General features: G+C 43.9%; 1 protein-coding gene across 1 annotated transcript in view; it reads right to left on the reverse strand.

The window, feature by feature from the left end:
- Positions 1–16,588, reverse strand: part of lama5 (laminin, alpha 5) — a 262,194-nt gene that overhangs the window by 19,779 nt on the left and 225,827 nt on the right. Inside the window, exons 61-68 of the mRNA XM_041204512.1 lie at positions 14,603–14,785; positions 14,384–14,520; positions 13,840–13,993; positions 10,059–10,192; positions 7,994–8,153; positions 5,063–5,188; positions 3,106–3,254; positions 1,577–1,709 (exon numbers count right to left, since the gene is read on the reverse strand). Coding sequence (XP_041060446.1) covers positions 1,577–1,709; positions 3,106–3,254; positions 5,063–5,188; positions 7,994–8,153; positions 10,059–10,192; positions 13,840–13,993; positions 14,384–14,520; positions 14,603–14,785 — 1,176 coding nt within the window. The remainder of the gene's footprint in view (positions 1–1,576; positions 1,710–3,105; positions 3,255–5,062; positions 5,189–7,993; positions 8,154–10,058; positions 10,193–13,839; positions 13,994–14,383; positions 14,521–14,602; positions 14,786–16,588) is intronic.

A 16,588-nucleotide genomic window follows, 5' to 3' on the forward strand; every position in this document is an offset into this window, starting at 1 on the left:
CTTGATGCTACAGTCAGTCAAATGCTGTCTTGATGTCAGGGGCAGCCACTCTACCTAACATCTGGCATTCAGCTCTTTTTCCCATGTTTGGACTAAGGCTGTAATGATGGGCAGAATTTAGCCCTTGGCTGGCGGGTGGGCCCCACCGGCTCGGCGGCAGGCGGGCAGCCGAACCCCGCTGCCAAAACTGAGCCTGCTGCCATTTTGAGTTGGCCCGCCCAGCGGCCTGCCCGACAGGAAGTGCTATGAGGAGGGAATCCCCAACTGTCAAAGTGCGCTCTTTTGCGCATGCACGTGAAAGCACACTGCTCACTAAGGCGAAGGGAGTTTAGTGAAAGGTAAGTAAAGTCAAAAAAGAGACATTTTAAAATTATTAACATGTCCCCCTCATGTGACAATGACACATGAGATGGGACATGTTGATAACAAACTCATAAAATTTATTACATATTTACAAAACGGTAATGAAACTTCATTCTACCAGTGGATGAAGTTTCATGAATAATCTACAGGCTGCTGGGGCTCCTGGCCTGCCCGCCAGCCTTAAGCTTGGACGGGCAGGGAACTTAACTATCTTAATGAGCCTGTTAATTGGCCATTGACAAGTCGGCCGGTGGACAGCTGATTTTGCTGTTCGCCCGCCTTCCTTAAGATTTAAATGGCTTGGGATGACGTCGGGGATTCCTCCCGATGTCATCTCACGTCATTTTCCCCTCGGTGAGCGGGCCCCGCCCCCAAATCACCGAGGGGAAAATCCTGGCCAATGTCTGGAGCCGAATGGCTCTGGTGGAACCCAAACCAATTATCAGTGAGCAAGTTATTGGTGAGTAAGTGGTGCTTGATTTCACTGTCAATGGTGCCTTCTACTACTTAACTAATAAGTGACAGCAGACTGATGGGGTAGTAATTGGTTGGATTGGATTTGTCCTGCTTTTTGTGATTTTCTAACAACCATATAATTGTTGAAAAGAAAGGCCGTGTTGCTGACATTTTTTGTATTGCACCTATCAGGGCAAACAGAGAAAACAGGTCCTTACATATGATTGTATGTCACTTTTTGTGTGCTAACAGCTATACTAACAACCAATTTATGATATTTAAGCAAGGTCATAATGTGGCTCATTTACACTTGCTAGAAGGGTCATACATTCATACTCAGAGACCCATTCTCTGCGAACAAAAGAAATATGTTCAAGCTGCGCCCCTTTTTTTGAATTACCTGGGAGCTTGGGAAGCCTATAGTTCCTGGTTGCTTTCTCTATGGCAACGCCTTGACCAGAGTCGACTTGCCAACCAATCAACACCCTTTTTTCTTGTAGTATAAACTGTTGTGATCATTTGAAATTTGGCACTCTTGCACTTGTCCTGACGACTGCAAGGTGAAAAGCCTTGGAAACATGTCTCTCTTTTCAACAATAACCATACAATTGTATAGACACAAAGGCTTATACATATTTTATGGAGGATTTTATAGTAACGGTTGCTAAACCATGAGAGTCACTCTCACAAATCCTGAAAATGGTCGCATTTCTGATCTGTAGCCAATAAATGAAAGGGTTGCAAAGGCAAGACTCACCAGCAGATTTGCAGAACACCCATAACTGATTCCGATGGTCTTCTCACGTTTCAGATTTAAATTTTTGTCCAGGGCCTTCACGCTGCGCATACAGCCTTTTATAGACCCACCGGTGGGGTATCGATTCCTCAGACTGGAAAAGAGAAGCATATTTCACTTAAGGAAAACATTATTGGAAAACAAACATAGGATTTTGTTGACTGTGTGGACACTAGGCCATGCGGTTTCTCACCACGGGAGAGATTTTGCTCCAACAACATTGATTTATATACTCTATATATATATATATATATATATATATATACACACATAATAAATCTTTAAATCCAGAGAGAGAGGGCACAAGGGAAGGAAGGGGAGTTGGAGGAGTTCTGAAAATTCAGGTGGGTTCATGTTCGTTGCCATATTAAATCTTAAGATAATGTAACAATTTGTTATTTGAATCTTACCCATATAGCTGAAGTTTGGATAGTTTGCCTGTATCCACAGCACAGCAGTCCATGCTACTGTGATACTCACATATTTGAGTGTATGGTGGGCCTGACTAGTAGATACTGTTGGCCTAAAGTTCCTAGTTTGGAGGAGGGCAGAGATCAGGATTTGTGCCCATAGCAGGATGTTGGAATTCGAAGCACAAACCATGTCATCTAATGTTTAATCCAGATCAACTCAGGATTGGGGGAATCCTCTATTTCCTCCTCTACATCCAGGAATGACAGGAACAGCTCCCTGGTTACTATCTGAATTCTGTACATTGGAATCTCCATAGCTTGTTTGGTAACAACCCTGGCTTATAACAGGTCTCAAAGGTTTCTCCTGACAATGGTGATCAATCCGAGGGAATCCATTAATGACAACGATTTCCTTTTGTGGAAAAAGTTGAAAAATCTTGTTCCTCCTCTTTGGCCTGATTAAAGCTTCTGGTTTTCCAGCAGACACGTTTTTAAAAAAAAATAGCTCTTTGGGATGCGAGTGTCACTGGCAAGGCCAGCATTTATTGACCATCCCTAATTACCCTCAAAACTGAGTTGCTCACTAGGCCATCTCAGAGGGCAGTAAAGGGATTTGGAGTCACATATAGGTCAGAATGGACAAGGACGTCAGATTTTCTCCTCTGAGGTAAACCAGATTGGGGCTTTTTGACAATGCAGTAGCTCCACAATCATTATCAATGAGACTAGCATTTTATTACTAATTTATGAATTAACTGAATTTAATGCCCACTCGTTCCCATGGTGGGATTTGAATTTAAGTCTTCAGAGCATTAGTCAAGGCCTCTGGCTTACTAGTCCCGTAATGTTACCATTATGCTACTATCCCCAGTTGCATCTGTAGAAACGTGCCTATTCCAATGTCCTAAATGACTCAACGGCACAACTGTTCTGATGTCGGTTCCACTGAAATCATTCAAGGCAGTTTTTACTTAACTGACCCGCAATGAGCAGAGAGCTGTGAGGAACCTGCAATTCGGGATTTCCCCACGCACTGTGGAATTTTATCCTCAGCCCCACTGCCGTTTCGCCTCTTACTTGTCTGGGAGCTTCTCCACAGGAACACCGCCAAGGTAATATTCAGAAATTGAAGGACGCGTTGCATCTCGCTCAGAAGAAAGAACAGTTTTCCTGTCCACACGCACATAAATCTTCACTTTTTTTGAGAAAACCATAATTATCTGGACCTGAAAAATAAATGCGCAATTTATCTCGAACGATGGGATCTATTTTGCTGAAGCATATTAGACTGTGTAGAAGCTTTCCTTTCATTATGAAAGTTCTTTCTATGCATGGGCACTTAGAACATCGCTCGAGAGTTAAAGCTGCATTACCCCAAACTCAAGTTACAATCTTAACTTAAATATATCTTCGCAATTATATTAATGTGGAAGGTTGTGTGCATGGAGTTGAAAGCGGCATTTTTTTTAAATTACACAGATGCCAATCGTAGTGCCACTCTGTGTCAGTTGTGGCTCAGTGGGCATTGCACTCACCTCCGATTCAGAAGTCTTGCTTCAGGATTTGAGCAAAGCTCTAGGTGACACTCAAGTACAATAAGAATGGAGTGTTGCACTATCGGAGGTCCCTAATTTTGGACAAGATGTTAAACCAAAGCCCTTTCTGCTCTCTCAGACGGTTGTAACAGAACCCAAGGCACTTTTTTGAAGATGAGCTGGGAAATAATCCCTGGTGTCCTAACTAATATTCATCCCTCACTCATCTCAAAAACAGATTTCTGATCACTACCATATTGCTTTTTTGCAGGAGCTTGCTGTGTGCAAATTGGCTGCAGCATTTCCTACATTACCATAGTGACTACGTTTCAAGAAATGCTTCATTGGCTGTAGAGCCCTTGTGATGTTCTGAGATTACGAAGGGTGCTATATAAATGCAAGTCCTTCTTTCTTCACTTTATTTGAAAAGAACAGAAATAGCTTTTTTAAAGTAATGAAATACTGTTAAATGTGGTAGTTAATGTATTTTGGCATCAGGCTGCTCAACTGGAATCCCTGGAAACTTTCACTGCGACTAATCCAACCTCCGTTATTCCACTCAGGTGACTGAATGTTATTGAAAGCAATTTCTTTTGAGGTGATTCTATCTTCACTGCAGCTTAATGTCAAAGTGCTCGGCCCAATACATTCCAGGCCATAACCAAAGCCTGCATTACTGATTCCTCTATCTGCCTCTCTCCCCTCTATGTCCTGAATAATGGTATGGCCCATGTCCAATGCCTCTGCTGCAGTGTGAGTGTGTGTGTGTGCTGCACATAATGGCACAGGACAGGTATGGGACTCACTTTAAAAAGAAACTTGCCCATATACATGGGGGAGGCATAGTGGAAATGCATGCTGGCTTTCCTCCAAAAATGCCACTTCTGCCACTTAAAAATGCACTGTAACTCAGTACAGTAATTAGCTAATTTTAAGTAAAAATTATGTGTTTAAGGATAAGCAGCTTAGATATTTTCAGACAATTGGTTGGAATGAGGAAGGAAAGAAAAATCGCCCAGTGGGCCAGCCAAGGTAGATGAATGCACTCTCTAGGGGGACGTCTGATGTTAAATGCTAGTCAAGTCTGGGATTCTAACACAGCTTTCTCATCCAAGAATCCTCCTCATGAACCCTCCTCCCTTGTTCCTTTTAAGCTGTATACAAATGATCCTGAATGCTGCTCCTCCTCTCTGCAGCACTGCACTAAAGACTCAGCACTACTCCAGCTCATCATTTCTCAAGACGTCCAAACTCAGTCTGCCCTTTGTCGCACAGCCAATTTACACACGGTTAAATCCAAGCTGTTTTGATCCACCTCATCTTCTCTTACCATTCTTTTCAGCCTGGGTGGGGTGGAGGGGGGGGGGGGGGGGGGGGGGGGGGGGGGGGTGGTGGTGGTGGTGGGTGGGGGTTGGGGGGGGGCGGTGGTGGTGGTCCTGCACTTTGGCTCTCAGCATTTCACGTTATTTTTTCAATTAAAACATTTACTACACAATTACCTGGTGGGGATATCCATCACTGACGAAGTTCTGACTTTCAATGTTGTGCTCAACTTTTAGCTCGTTGTTTAAGTAAACAAACAGCACAAGCTTTCCATTATCTATGGTCAGGCAGAGGTATTTTTCCTACAAAAAGAAAGCCCAATTTAGACTTGTAGCAAACAGAGAAACAAACCAAAACTAAATCATTACAAAAAAGGTTTTGCAATTTATTTTGATATTCTGGATGCATGTTCTAAAGTGAAAATACTGAAAGGCATAACACAGATATTTAAAAAAAGGTAGGTTTCAGTAATATGCTATTAGCTCTTTAAGCTGAAGGGAACGTGAGAGAGGCTGAAAGTTTTGGGTGGTTTCAGCCGCTGCTCATGTCGATGCGAACTGCAAAGCTCCACCGAGACAAACCACAAAAAGAAAATCACATACACTTCTCAGATTAGGAGGTAGGCCATTTAGGGCCGAGGTGAGGAAGAATTTCATGAGAGGGCGGTGAATCTTTGGAATTCTCTACTCCAGAGGGCTGTGGAGGCTCAGTCATTGGGTGTGTTCGAACCAGAGGTCGACAGATTTCTAGACACCAATGACATTAAGGGATACGGTGATAGTGCGAGAGATGGCGTTAAGGTAGAAGAACAGCCATGATCTAGTTGGATGGTGGAGTAGGCTTGAGAGACCAAATGGCCTACTTCTGATCCCATGTTCCTATGTACACTTATGACATAAGTTTCGGCCAAGGTAGCAATGGCTTCAGGAGAACAAAGATCAGGAGCAGGAAAAATGTTTCAAGCAAACATCGCCACGGATACTGCAAATGCCTGTCATAGTAGGAATATGTTTTGATTGTACAGCTTCTGATTAGAAATGAAGCATCATTTCTCTCATACTGACCCAGTTAATTCCCCTGATTATCACATGGCCCACCAACAAAAGCTCCCCCCAATACACACCACCCCACAAACAACCCCCACATAGCCCCCCAACACCACCTCCTCACACGCACACACACACCCCCAGCACACGCACACACACCCCCAGCACACCCACCAACACAAGCCCCCCCCATACACATCACCTCACAAACAACCCCCACATAACCCCCAAACACCACTGCCTCACACACGCACACATCCCCAGACACACACACATCTACAGCAGCTGCTAGATTGAGTGGAAATTGCTTTTCAAGGCAGAGTGATGGTGGTGGACTGGAAACTGAGTGCTCCACTTGCTCCCTCCCCTGTTGTCTCTGCTTGATCAATCAAGCATTAAATGACCAAGTAGCGGTTGTCTGGTGGGAAGGAGGCCACTTATACAAGCAAATGGGGCTCTGTGCCCTATCAACTCTAAAGGCTGGGAGGTCATGCAGCAGAGGGGTACTGCCATGAACAGGAAGTCAGTAAAGGCCCCCTGCTCTCAGAATCAGTCTTTATTTTGTACTGAAGTCTCAAAAAAGATTTCTTAAAAGTCATTAACAATGTACAGATGCTGCCACCTTCCCCAGCAGAATCTGCTGCTACTTTCAACCATATTCCCAGTGGCCCTTTCTGCTGCCCTTATACCGCCTCATTATAAAAGACACCCAAACTTTTTTGCATTCGAAAAATTGCGGACGATTGGGCTGTTAACAAATTTAATAGCTTGTTAATTAGTGATTTTATAATGGTGGGCAGGCTGCCGATTTTGGCGCCTGCTCATCTTCCGTAATTTGGGAGACTAGCGTGATAACGTCGGATTGCCGGCACAACTTCATCACGCCAATTTTTCATCAGCGCCCGATTTGGGAATGTAAAATCCACCTCTCAGACTCAGAGACACAGGGAGGGAGACAGAAACTGCTGATGTTGCGAAAGGCAGAGGAAAGACTGTTCTTTATGTTAGCCACCAAGCAGGATGCTGGTGAGAGTTGGTTCTCTGTTCAAAGCGATGGGACTGGTGGATATTTAAGGAAGAAGGAATTGCCGGAGGGGGCCTTGCTGCTGGTAGTCAGTTCAGGGATACTCTGAAGACTAAATGGAATGATGTTCGAAGGACACCGGAACACTTGACCTGGTGTGGCAGGGAGAAGGGAGTCTGCTGAAAAGCTGAGAGGAGTTTGGAACTTAATCTTTCATGCCACATACCTGCTGGAAGCATGGCATAAAGTAAAAATGTGTCAAAGAATATTTGTGTTAGCTAGTTAACAGGGAAGCACCTTTTCTTTAGTTTGGTGTATTGGTTCCCTGTTAAGCAATGTTTGATCTAAATTGATTTTAGTTTGTTTGCTACAGTAAAAGTCTTAAAATGCAAAATCTTGTTCTGCAACTCTTTCTGTTGGTCACTGGGAAATTGAGCCCTTTATGTTATTGGTCTCTATGGGGATTGTAATGGTATACAGCATTAACACATAGTCATTTACTCACATGATCATCGTTGTTATATATAATTCATTCTAACATAGCTGATAATGCCCCTTGGGCATTCTATGGAGAATGCATTGGTTTTACTTGGTGGAGTTAATTAGTCATATATTTACAAACTTGTATGTCCTGAAATTCCTGGGCCTGAGAGAGTAGTGCAAAAAACAAAAAGGCTCTATAGTCAAACTGTCCAAGCCCTTTACTGGCTATAGAGTGGGGAGGGGCCATTGCCTGTCACCTTGTTGGGCAGGACGTTCAGGAAGTGCAATTAAAAAGGCACCATGTCCTCCCTGTTTATATAGATCATCCAGTTCCTGGGACCCAGGCCAGACTGATGGGGAAAAGTTAGTCGTCATTGCACATCCGATGGCAGACTATAGCTTGTGGAATACATTTGAATCAAGTTGACATTGTGGAATTAAAACCATACAGAGGGGAAATAACGCAGGGCAGAACAGCAAATGGCTGCCAGTTTGGAGGATTTAAGGATTAAGAACACTTGAACCAGCTAGAAAATGAGAACAGAAAGACCTACCTTTGCCTGCATGAAGAAGAGGATGCCATTGTAAGAAGAAATGCGAACCTCTTGTTCAAATCGAGAGACAGAGGAAAATGGACCTGGCATTTTGATTTCAGCATAACCAGTGCCATCAAAGAAAGAACTGTCACTGTCTGGACCTTGAGTAGATTTATATCTGTAACGAGATCACAGAGAATTATTAATTAAAGACTGGACCCTCAAATATTCAATCTCAGGATCGCTTTGACGTTAATATCAATGATAAGCACATGGACCTTAGTCAGTGCTAGTTCAATTCACATATTAAATGCTGTTGGATGGTGATATACCAGCAGTCAGTGACAATGGCTGGTGGAACACAAAACTCAACATTTGAAAAACACTCAGTAGGTCAGGCAGCATCTGTGAAGGGAGAAACAAAGTTAACATCTTAGGGTCAATGACTTTACAATTCTGACGAAAAATCATCAACCTGAAATGTTAATTCTGCTACACTATCTACAGACTCTGCCTGACCCGAGTGTTTTCAGCATTCTTATTACAGATCTCTAGCATCTAAAGTATTTTGCTTTTGTCCACGTATGGGATGCTGATTTTCACCTTTACAACTACCCGCTCCTTCAGGGGACAAGTATTGCTGAATGCAAAACTTGTTGATATGGTAACATCCTGTGTTGTACTTCTTTTTAAATTTTAGTAGTAACCAGAGGAAAGTGAAACTCAACAATTGCCCACCTTCTTGATTTCTAAGTTAAGGATAAGGGCCTGAATGGCTTCCTCCTGTTCCTATGTTTCACACAGGTGTTTTAGGTCTCAATGCTACCGTGTGCAGTAATACTTCAGCTTATGGCGGGTGGGAGGTAGTTGCCTGACCCCCTTGCTGCTGCCATACCATTTTCCAGGCAGCAGGAAAACTGGCAGACGAGCTGCTCACTGGGAGCCAAATTGAGCCACCCTAGTGGCCAATAAAAGGCCTCTTCTCCCTGATGGTATTTAGCCACCAGAGAGGGGCACTCACCTGGGCAGACTGGCTGGTAAACCCTGCCAGCTTCCTGGCAGGATCTGGGAGCGGGGAGTGATCCTCCTTTTTGGGCATTCCATGGTCCACAAAGTGACACCTACCCCCCCCCCCCACCGCCCATCCCCCCCCACCCCCAACACCACCGCACCAAGGTAGTAATGGACACCCACATGGAAATGGCATCGCCTGCCTTCAATGACCTCCTCCCGCCCCTCCTGTCCAACTGGGTCTGGTGCCCCCAGAGCCCAGTTACCTGATTTCAAGGATGTGGCCATCAGCCATAGATGCAGCTACATCCTCCAGTTGCAGACTCAGCAATGGACAACGCTCCCAGTGGCGCTGCTGAGTCTACTGAGCTAACCAGGCCAACCTGGTTATTGGGGGTGGAGCCACCATCATTAATTGCACAACAGCCCCAGAGCCAGCCACTTAATTGGCAGCAACCAGCAAAACGTGGCCCCAGGTCCCATCGCCACTGAAGTGGGGTCACCTTTCCCACCAGCTGTCTGCCACAGTGATGAAAGTCTGCCACTTCCACAAAATGTTGCCCAAAGTCTTCACACTCCTCCATCATCGTACCGCCCTGTGGCCAAAAGTTTAACTAAATGGCATTAAATAAAGCAACAACCTAACATAATATTAGTCTTGCTGAAAAGAGGGAGACATGTTGTTAAGGCTTTTCGTCTTGCACTCATCAGGGCAAACAGAAGAATGCCAAATTTCAGATAAACATTTATACTGCAGGAGAAAATAGCGCTGATTGGTTGGTGCGTCAACCCTGATTGGCATGGCATTGAATAATTTAGTTTGTCCTAACCCTGTTGGCTCATTCATCTCCAATTCTCTTCTCACATGTGACAATGCATCTCACCTTAGAGAAGGTAAGGAGTTCCTCCACTTTACCCAGCGGCAGCCCAAGAATAAGACATGTCCCATCCATCACTAATCAACATGAGATACACACGTAGCCGAATGTTTGTAACAAGAGGGCCAACACTCAGTGATATGGGAAAAGGTATTAGAAATCAACAGACCGTTCCATTTCATTTCTCTACTTACCTCCTGCAGGGTTCATCAGCCGTGGTGTTTAGATCAAACGTTTGAACCAGATTGTACAGACTGACCACCTCTGCGTTCAAGGTTCCAAGTTCAATGCACCCCTTAAAGTTGGGATACTTCAATGTGTCAGGAGGCTGGAAGAGACAGCAGTGTTCTTGTGAGTAGAGGAGCTGAAACATTTATATCCCTGTGCGTGTTTTCCAGACTGCAGTAAAATATGCAGGATTCATTATACATTAACAAGAGAATACTACGTACTGAGAAATCTTGAGGTTTGTAAATCTCTCAAATCTGTAGAAAACCTTACAGTAGGTTTCACATGGTACTGCAGAAGATTAAGGGGTAGGAGATTAGGAGGAGGGTAGTAAATTGGATTGAAACTGGTTAGAAGATTGAGAGAGAGATTAGGAGTGAAGGACAGTTTCTCAGAGGGATGGAAGTGTGTAGTGCTCTCCTACAGGCCACTGTTTCATGACTGCTCCTATTCATGCCAGCTGTGGCTCACTTGGATGCACACTCACCTCAGTCATAAGATCATAAGAAATAGAAGGAGTAAGCCATTCGGCCCATCGAGCCTGATCCGCAATGCAATAGGATCTGATTGCCTGATCCGATTGCAGTGTTAACTCCACTTTCTTTCCTGCTTGCCCACCCCACCCCTCCCCCACACTCCGCTACAATGCCCTCAACGCCATTATAGATCAAAAGAAACACTCCAGGACTTGAGCACAATCTCGACTGCCACTCCAGTGCAGTACAGAGTGCTGCACTGTCAAAGGTGCTATCTTTCTATTGCAATGTCAACTGAAGTTCCACCTGCACTTCCACATGGACAAAAAAGATCCCATGGCATATTTCAAAGAAGATAAGCAGAGTTCTCCCAGTGCTCTGACCAATATATTTATCCCTCAATCAAAAAAGAATAAACGTTATGGTCAGTATCACTTTGAAAATGACCCACTCCCACTTTGTGGGAGCTTGCTGTGCCCAAATTTGCTGCCGAATTTCCCACCTAACCACAGTGACTACACTTCAAAAATGTATTTCACTGGCTGTAAGGCACTTTGAATTGTCCTGTGGTCATGAAAGGCACTATATAAATGCAAGCCTCTCTTTTTTTCACTGTTGATGTCAACGATTTGGATGGAAGGCAAGAAGGGTCTTGGTATTCCTTAAAATGGGAAACGGTAGTGTGGGTAATAATCACATTTGGTCCTTAACTTTTCTCCAGCCAGACAAACAGGTCTTCAACTACTGGCCCAATCAAACCATTAATCACACCCATTTTCCTGGGTCAAGGTTTATTATTGCCCCCACCACCAATGCCACTGCTAAAGGAGGAAAATAAAGTCAAACAAGTGATGAACGAATGGTCCATTTGGCACCACTTTGGTAGATATGAAGCCAAAGTAGTGCGTAATCGCCGCCTGGTGGTGGTACCTAAACTGCAACTTAAATGACCACGGGCAGAAATTTGAGTTCGGCAGGTGGGCATGATCGGTGGGCCAGGGAACCTGTGATCACAGCCTGTGCTCAGCTCCCAACCGCGATTTCATGCTGGCTGGAAAGGCAGTGAAAGGCGCACTGAAAGGCTCAGCGCTGTTGGGGTGGGTGCGGGAGAAGGGTGAGTGCTGAAGTTAGTACGGGCTCAGGGGAGCACTCACAGAAAGCTCCCCAAAGGCAGAGAGCTGCCTCAGGGAGCTGAAGAATTTAAATGTCAAAAACAAACCGGGAAAAAATGCCCATGCTTCAGAATCAGTCACCGGAACATATTCTGGATGAAAATTCTGTGCAAATATTTTCATTATTTTTTAAAATTGATATTAGACACCCTTGGATGAGGTTTCCTCAGAAAGGCAAAGGCTGCTTACCAATTTGCCCGCCCGCCAACCGTAACGTTGGATGGGCAGCGAAAAATCGCGGTTGATTAATACATTAATGGCCCTAATTATCGGCAGGCGTGCTGTCGACTCTCGCGATGCCCGCTGACCGAAATATCGCGTGACATGTGATGATGTCAGGACGCTCGCCTGACGTCATCACGCGCTATTTCATGCTTGAGCGTATTGGGCGCGTGCCCTCACGCCTCGCGAAAAATCCTGCCCCACATGTCGATACAAAGTTGAAAGTGCAACAATGCAAAATGAGGTGTAACTAGTCTAGAGAAAGACTTGAAGAACATAAATAACCAAAAAATATATATAAATAAAAATAATATATTATGTATATTTATATTTAAAAGTATCTGAAGATAAGCGATAATAAACAATCCCTGTAAACATGAGAATCATAGAAAAAAATTCAAGTACAAAATGGTGAAAAATAATTAAAAATGCTTGTCTGCTAGACTCTCTGTCCAAGAAATCACTCCCAAGAAATATCCCAATTTCGCGGTGTTTTAACAAACATTACTGAAATGAAAAGTAAGGGCGTTATGCCAAACCCGTATCAAATCTTGGGTAAACTGCAGTTAGAGTACCGCATGCAGTTCTGGTCTCCACATTACAAAATGAATACAGAGGTACGGGAGAGGCTGCAGAGATTTACAAGGATGATACCTGAAATACGTGGGCATGCATATCAGGAAAGGATTGAGAGGTTGGGTCTTTTTCCTCTTGAAAACAGACTGAGAGGTGATCCAATAGAGGTCTTTAAAATTATGAAAGGATTTGATAGAGAGCTTACAGAGAGAATGTTCTCTCTCATCAAAAATGATAGTCATCAAGAAATCCAATAGGGAATTCAGAAGATACTTCTTCACCCAAAGACTGGCAAGAATGCGGAACTCACTACCACAGGCAGCGGTTGAAGTGAATAGTATTGATGCATTGAAGGGAAAGCTAGACAAGCATATGGGGTAGAGTCTTCTGGTCGGCGAGCAGGGGTGGGCCTGACACGTCAACACGTAAAATGATGCGCGATGATGTCAGGTGTGTGCCCCGACGCCATTGCGATATTTCGTTTGGTGGGCGCGCGCTGGAGTCGGCTGTGCGCCCGCCAAAACATCAACAGCTTATTAAGGCCATTAAGAGATTATTTAAAGTATGTAAGAATGCTGCCCGACCAGCCTTAAGGCCTTCATGTTTTTCAGGAAGCCTCATCCACGAGCGCGATGAGGTTTCCTGAAGCTTTTATAAAATAAATACATTTTCCAACCTTTACAAACATCCCATCTCATGTGACACTGTCACGAGGGGACATGTTTAAATAGATTTTTACATCATTTAGTAAACTGGTTTATTACCCATTCAATCTCCCCGAGGCAGCTCTGTGCCTCAGGGAGGTTGCTGTGCTTTATTGCGCGCATGCACAAAAAAGCGCAGGCCCTGACACTCCCCCCTCCCCCTGTCTGCACAGGTAGCGCCGAGCGCTACTGGCCGTGTATTACAAGGCCCGCCTGCGAAAAATGGCGACACACAGCTGATCGCTGGCGACGATTGGCTCCATGCTCGCCCCTGCTCACCATAGGAAAGATCCAGGCTATGAAGGAGGAGGGAATAGGAGGGTTACGCTGATAAATTTAGATGAGGAAAAAATGGGAAGAGGCTCGAGTGGAGCGTAAACACCAGCACGGACTAGTTGGGCCAAATGTGCCATACATCCAATTACTATTAAGCACTATAATTAACCACTAGAGGGCAAAACAATACCAGAATAAGTCCTGATGGTGAAAAGTGGTTGAGATTTTCTGAGAATGATGGGAAACTTTTCCCCTTCCTTAAAGGAATTTTGATACAATGCCCCACTTGAAAGAGAGAAGGAATGACAACTTTGTACTTACGGTGAATTCAGGCGGGTAGCCACCAACATAAAACACAACATCTTCAGGACTGAGATTCAGTAAAGTGTCATCACCACGGGAAACCCCATCTCCCCTGCTCTCAGCTACAGTGTCTTTTTCAATACTGTATGAGATTTGTCCATATTGCAGTATCCTGTGAAGGGGAGAACAGTGTTTAAGAGAATTTGCGAATGACTGCAGGTCTGTCAGCCTCCGGAGTGTGGGATTCATCCCATCTTAGACTCTATGTCCTTTCTGCACTCATTGTACCAGACACCTTAAAAATGCCTTTAGTTACATCACCACTGTATTCGAGGATGTAAATTTGCTACAACAGATATCCTGGAAACAAATGTCACCCACACGTGCACATAACGTGGCCATATCACATCCCTCTGGCCTCTATTTTAACACGAGAGTTAGTCCCTTTTATCTTTAGTCCTCTATTAAATTAGAAACAAGGATAAATCTACAAGCAATTTAATTGCACTGCTATTGCCCACAGGCTCTTGGAATGGAAAAGGCAGAGAAACAGGTGATGTACCTCTCCAGCTTGACAGTGTCAAATCTATCGCCACTGATTTCTGAGTCTGTTTGCAGAGTAGCCTCCTCACTGCCCAGTTTGTAAATCCACACCAGCTTACCACTTTTCATAGCAACACCCATGTAATCTCCATGGGGCTGCAAAGAAAGAAGACTAGTTAAAACCTTCAAATGCAATCGCTGCAACAGTGAAAGAAAATCTACAGCTTTTCATTCTTACGTTCTGTCCGCCAAGGTACATGACAAACTGATTGGAGGAACTGGCGGCACGCTTTCTTTTCTGTTTCTGTTTTTCTCTTTGAATGTAGAATGAGAGAGAGGTGTAAGCCTTCAGGTCATCTGGGTTGCTGGGTGGCCGCACCTGCACACCTGAAGTGCCGTTGAATTTCATTGGTACCTTTACCTGAGGTGAGAAGAGTTGTTTGGAAGATTACAGCGATGAAGGCCTGTTTCGTTTTCCACAAAGGTTTATACACTGAGTCCATAATGTTGTGCTAAACTGTAATAAAGTGTGATGTGATGCCAATATCACAACCCCAATGTGGCAAACGCAGGCCTCAATGTTTATTCACTTCTCACTTCTCCCAGGCAGAAAAGCCCTCTAAATCCTGGATCCTTCTCTGACAATTCTCTGCACCCGCCACGGTCCCATTCTTTCTCAACGTAACCAGCTCCTCTCCTGCACCCACGTGGCTACTCCTGGTGTGTCCCTTGCTTTCACCTTCAACTGGTCTTATTACTTTTTTTTTGGTTTGCTGCCATCTAATGAGATGATACCATAAGGTTAGTGACATCTTCCATAGATGTTCCAATGAGAGCTGAACTTCATCTCTCCATTACTACCGGTTCTGCATCAGCTGCTCTGCTGTCCAACATCGTATCATGGATGAAGCAGCGTTGTTACCTCCTAGTAGCAGGAGCCATTTACCAGCCGAATAATGACAGGACCAAAGGCCATACTGCTCAGTTACATCTGTAATCCTGGTACCTTTTTAAAAAAAATATTTTGTGGGATGCGGGCATCACTGGCAAGGTCAGCATTTATTGCCCATCCCTAACTGCCCCTAAACGGAGTGGTTTTCTAGGTCTTTTCACAGGTTATTTAAGAGTGAACCACATTGCTGTGGGACTGGAGTCACATGTAGGCCAGACCAGGCAAGGATGGCAGATTTCCTGCCCTCAAAGACATTAGTGAACCAGATGGATTTTTATGTCAATCTATGACAGTTTTGTGGTCACCATTGCCCGAGACTAGGCTTTAGTAGTTGAATTCTAATTCCACCAGCTGCATTGGCAGGATGCGAATCCATCCTCCCAGAGCATTAGCCTGGGCCTCTGGGTTTATAATCCAATTACATTATTACTTTGCCACCAACTCCCCCTAAATCATATCATTACTTTCCTGGATTTATAAGTGTCCATATTATTCATATTTGCAAAAGGAAAATATTTATTTTGTTGGATACAGTTAACAGATTGCATCACAGCAGAGTAAGTAGTAGATTCAAGATTGGAGTGTTCCTTCTGAGCTGCAAAATTAAAATCTACCTAAAACCTTGGCGACCTACTTAATTATCTGCATTTTCCATCTACTCCTCCTGAAAACGTAGTGGACAATTTTCTATATAACCAACAGGAGAAAGGGACAGTACAAAGGCATCCAAGGCAATGCTTACTGGTATGGCAAACATTTTGAGCTGAGGTCTGCAAAGAGCAATGTGATTTATTGCACAAAAGTGAATTGTTGTTGGGATACTAGTTCTTGGAATGTGTCTGGGGATGTTTTAATGCAAAGTTATAGCACTTGGGCTCTGCATTCAGTAAGTGTAGAAGCGTGCAGGATTTTACTGCAGGATGTAGTGTTGCAAAACAAATCACTTCTCAATTTGTGCGTTGTCTTTATAAGTTCTACATGGTAAGTGGATAACAGTGAAACACAATATTTTCTAAGAAGCAAATATCATTTTTATGCTGAATATATACGATTATATACATGATTAAATACTGGCAGTAACTCAACCTAAATGATACGTTGAAGAATTCCAATCTTTAAGAAACCCTAATCTGTAATCTGAAGCATTCTGGTCATTTAGTTCTGCATTTCAGGAACATTACAAAGAACTGATCTGAGACAAAATTGTATGGTATTCCTCCAACATAAGCAAACCACAACACGAGAGAAAGGCTATTCAAGTTAAAAAAGGCA

This window comes from Carcharodon carcharias, chromosome 14, assembly GCF_017639515.1.
Source record: "Carcharodon carcharias isolate sCarCar2 chromosome 14, sCarCar2.pri, whole genome shotgun sequence".
Taxonomy (NCBI): Eukaryota; Metazoa; Chordata; class Chondrichthyes; order Lamniformes; family Lamnidae; genus Carcharodon; species Carcharodon carcharias.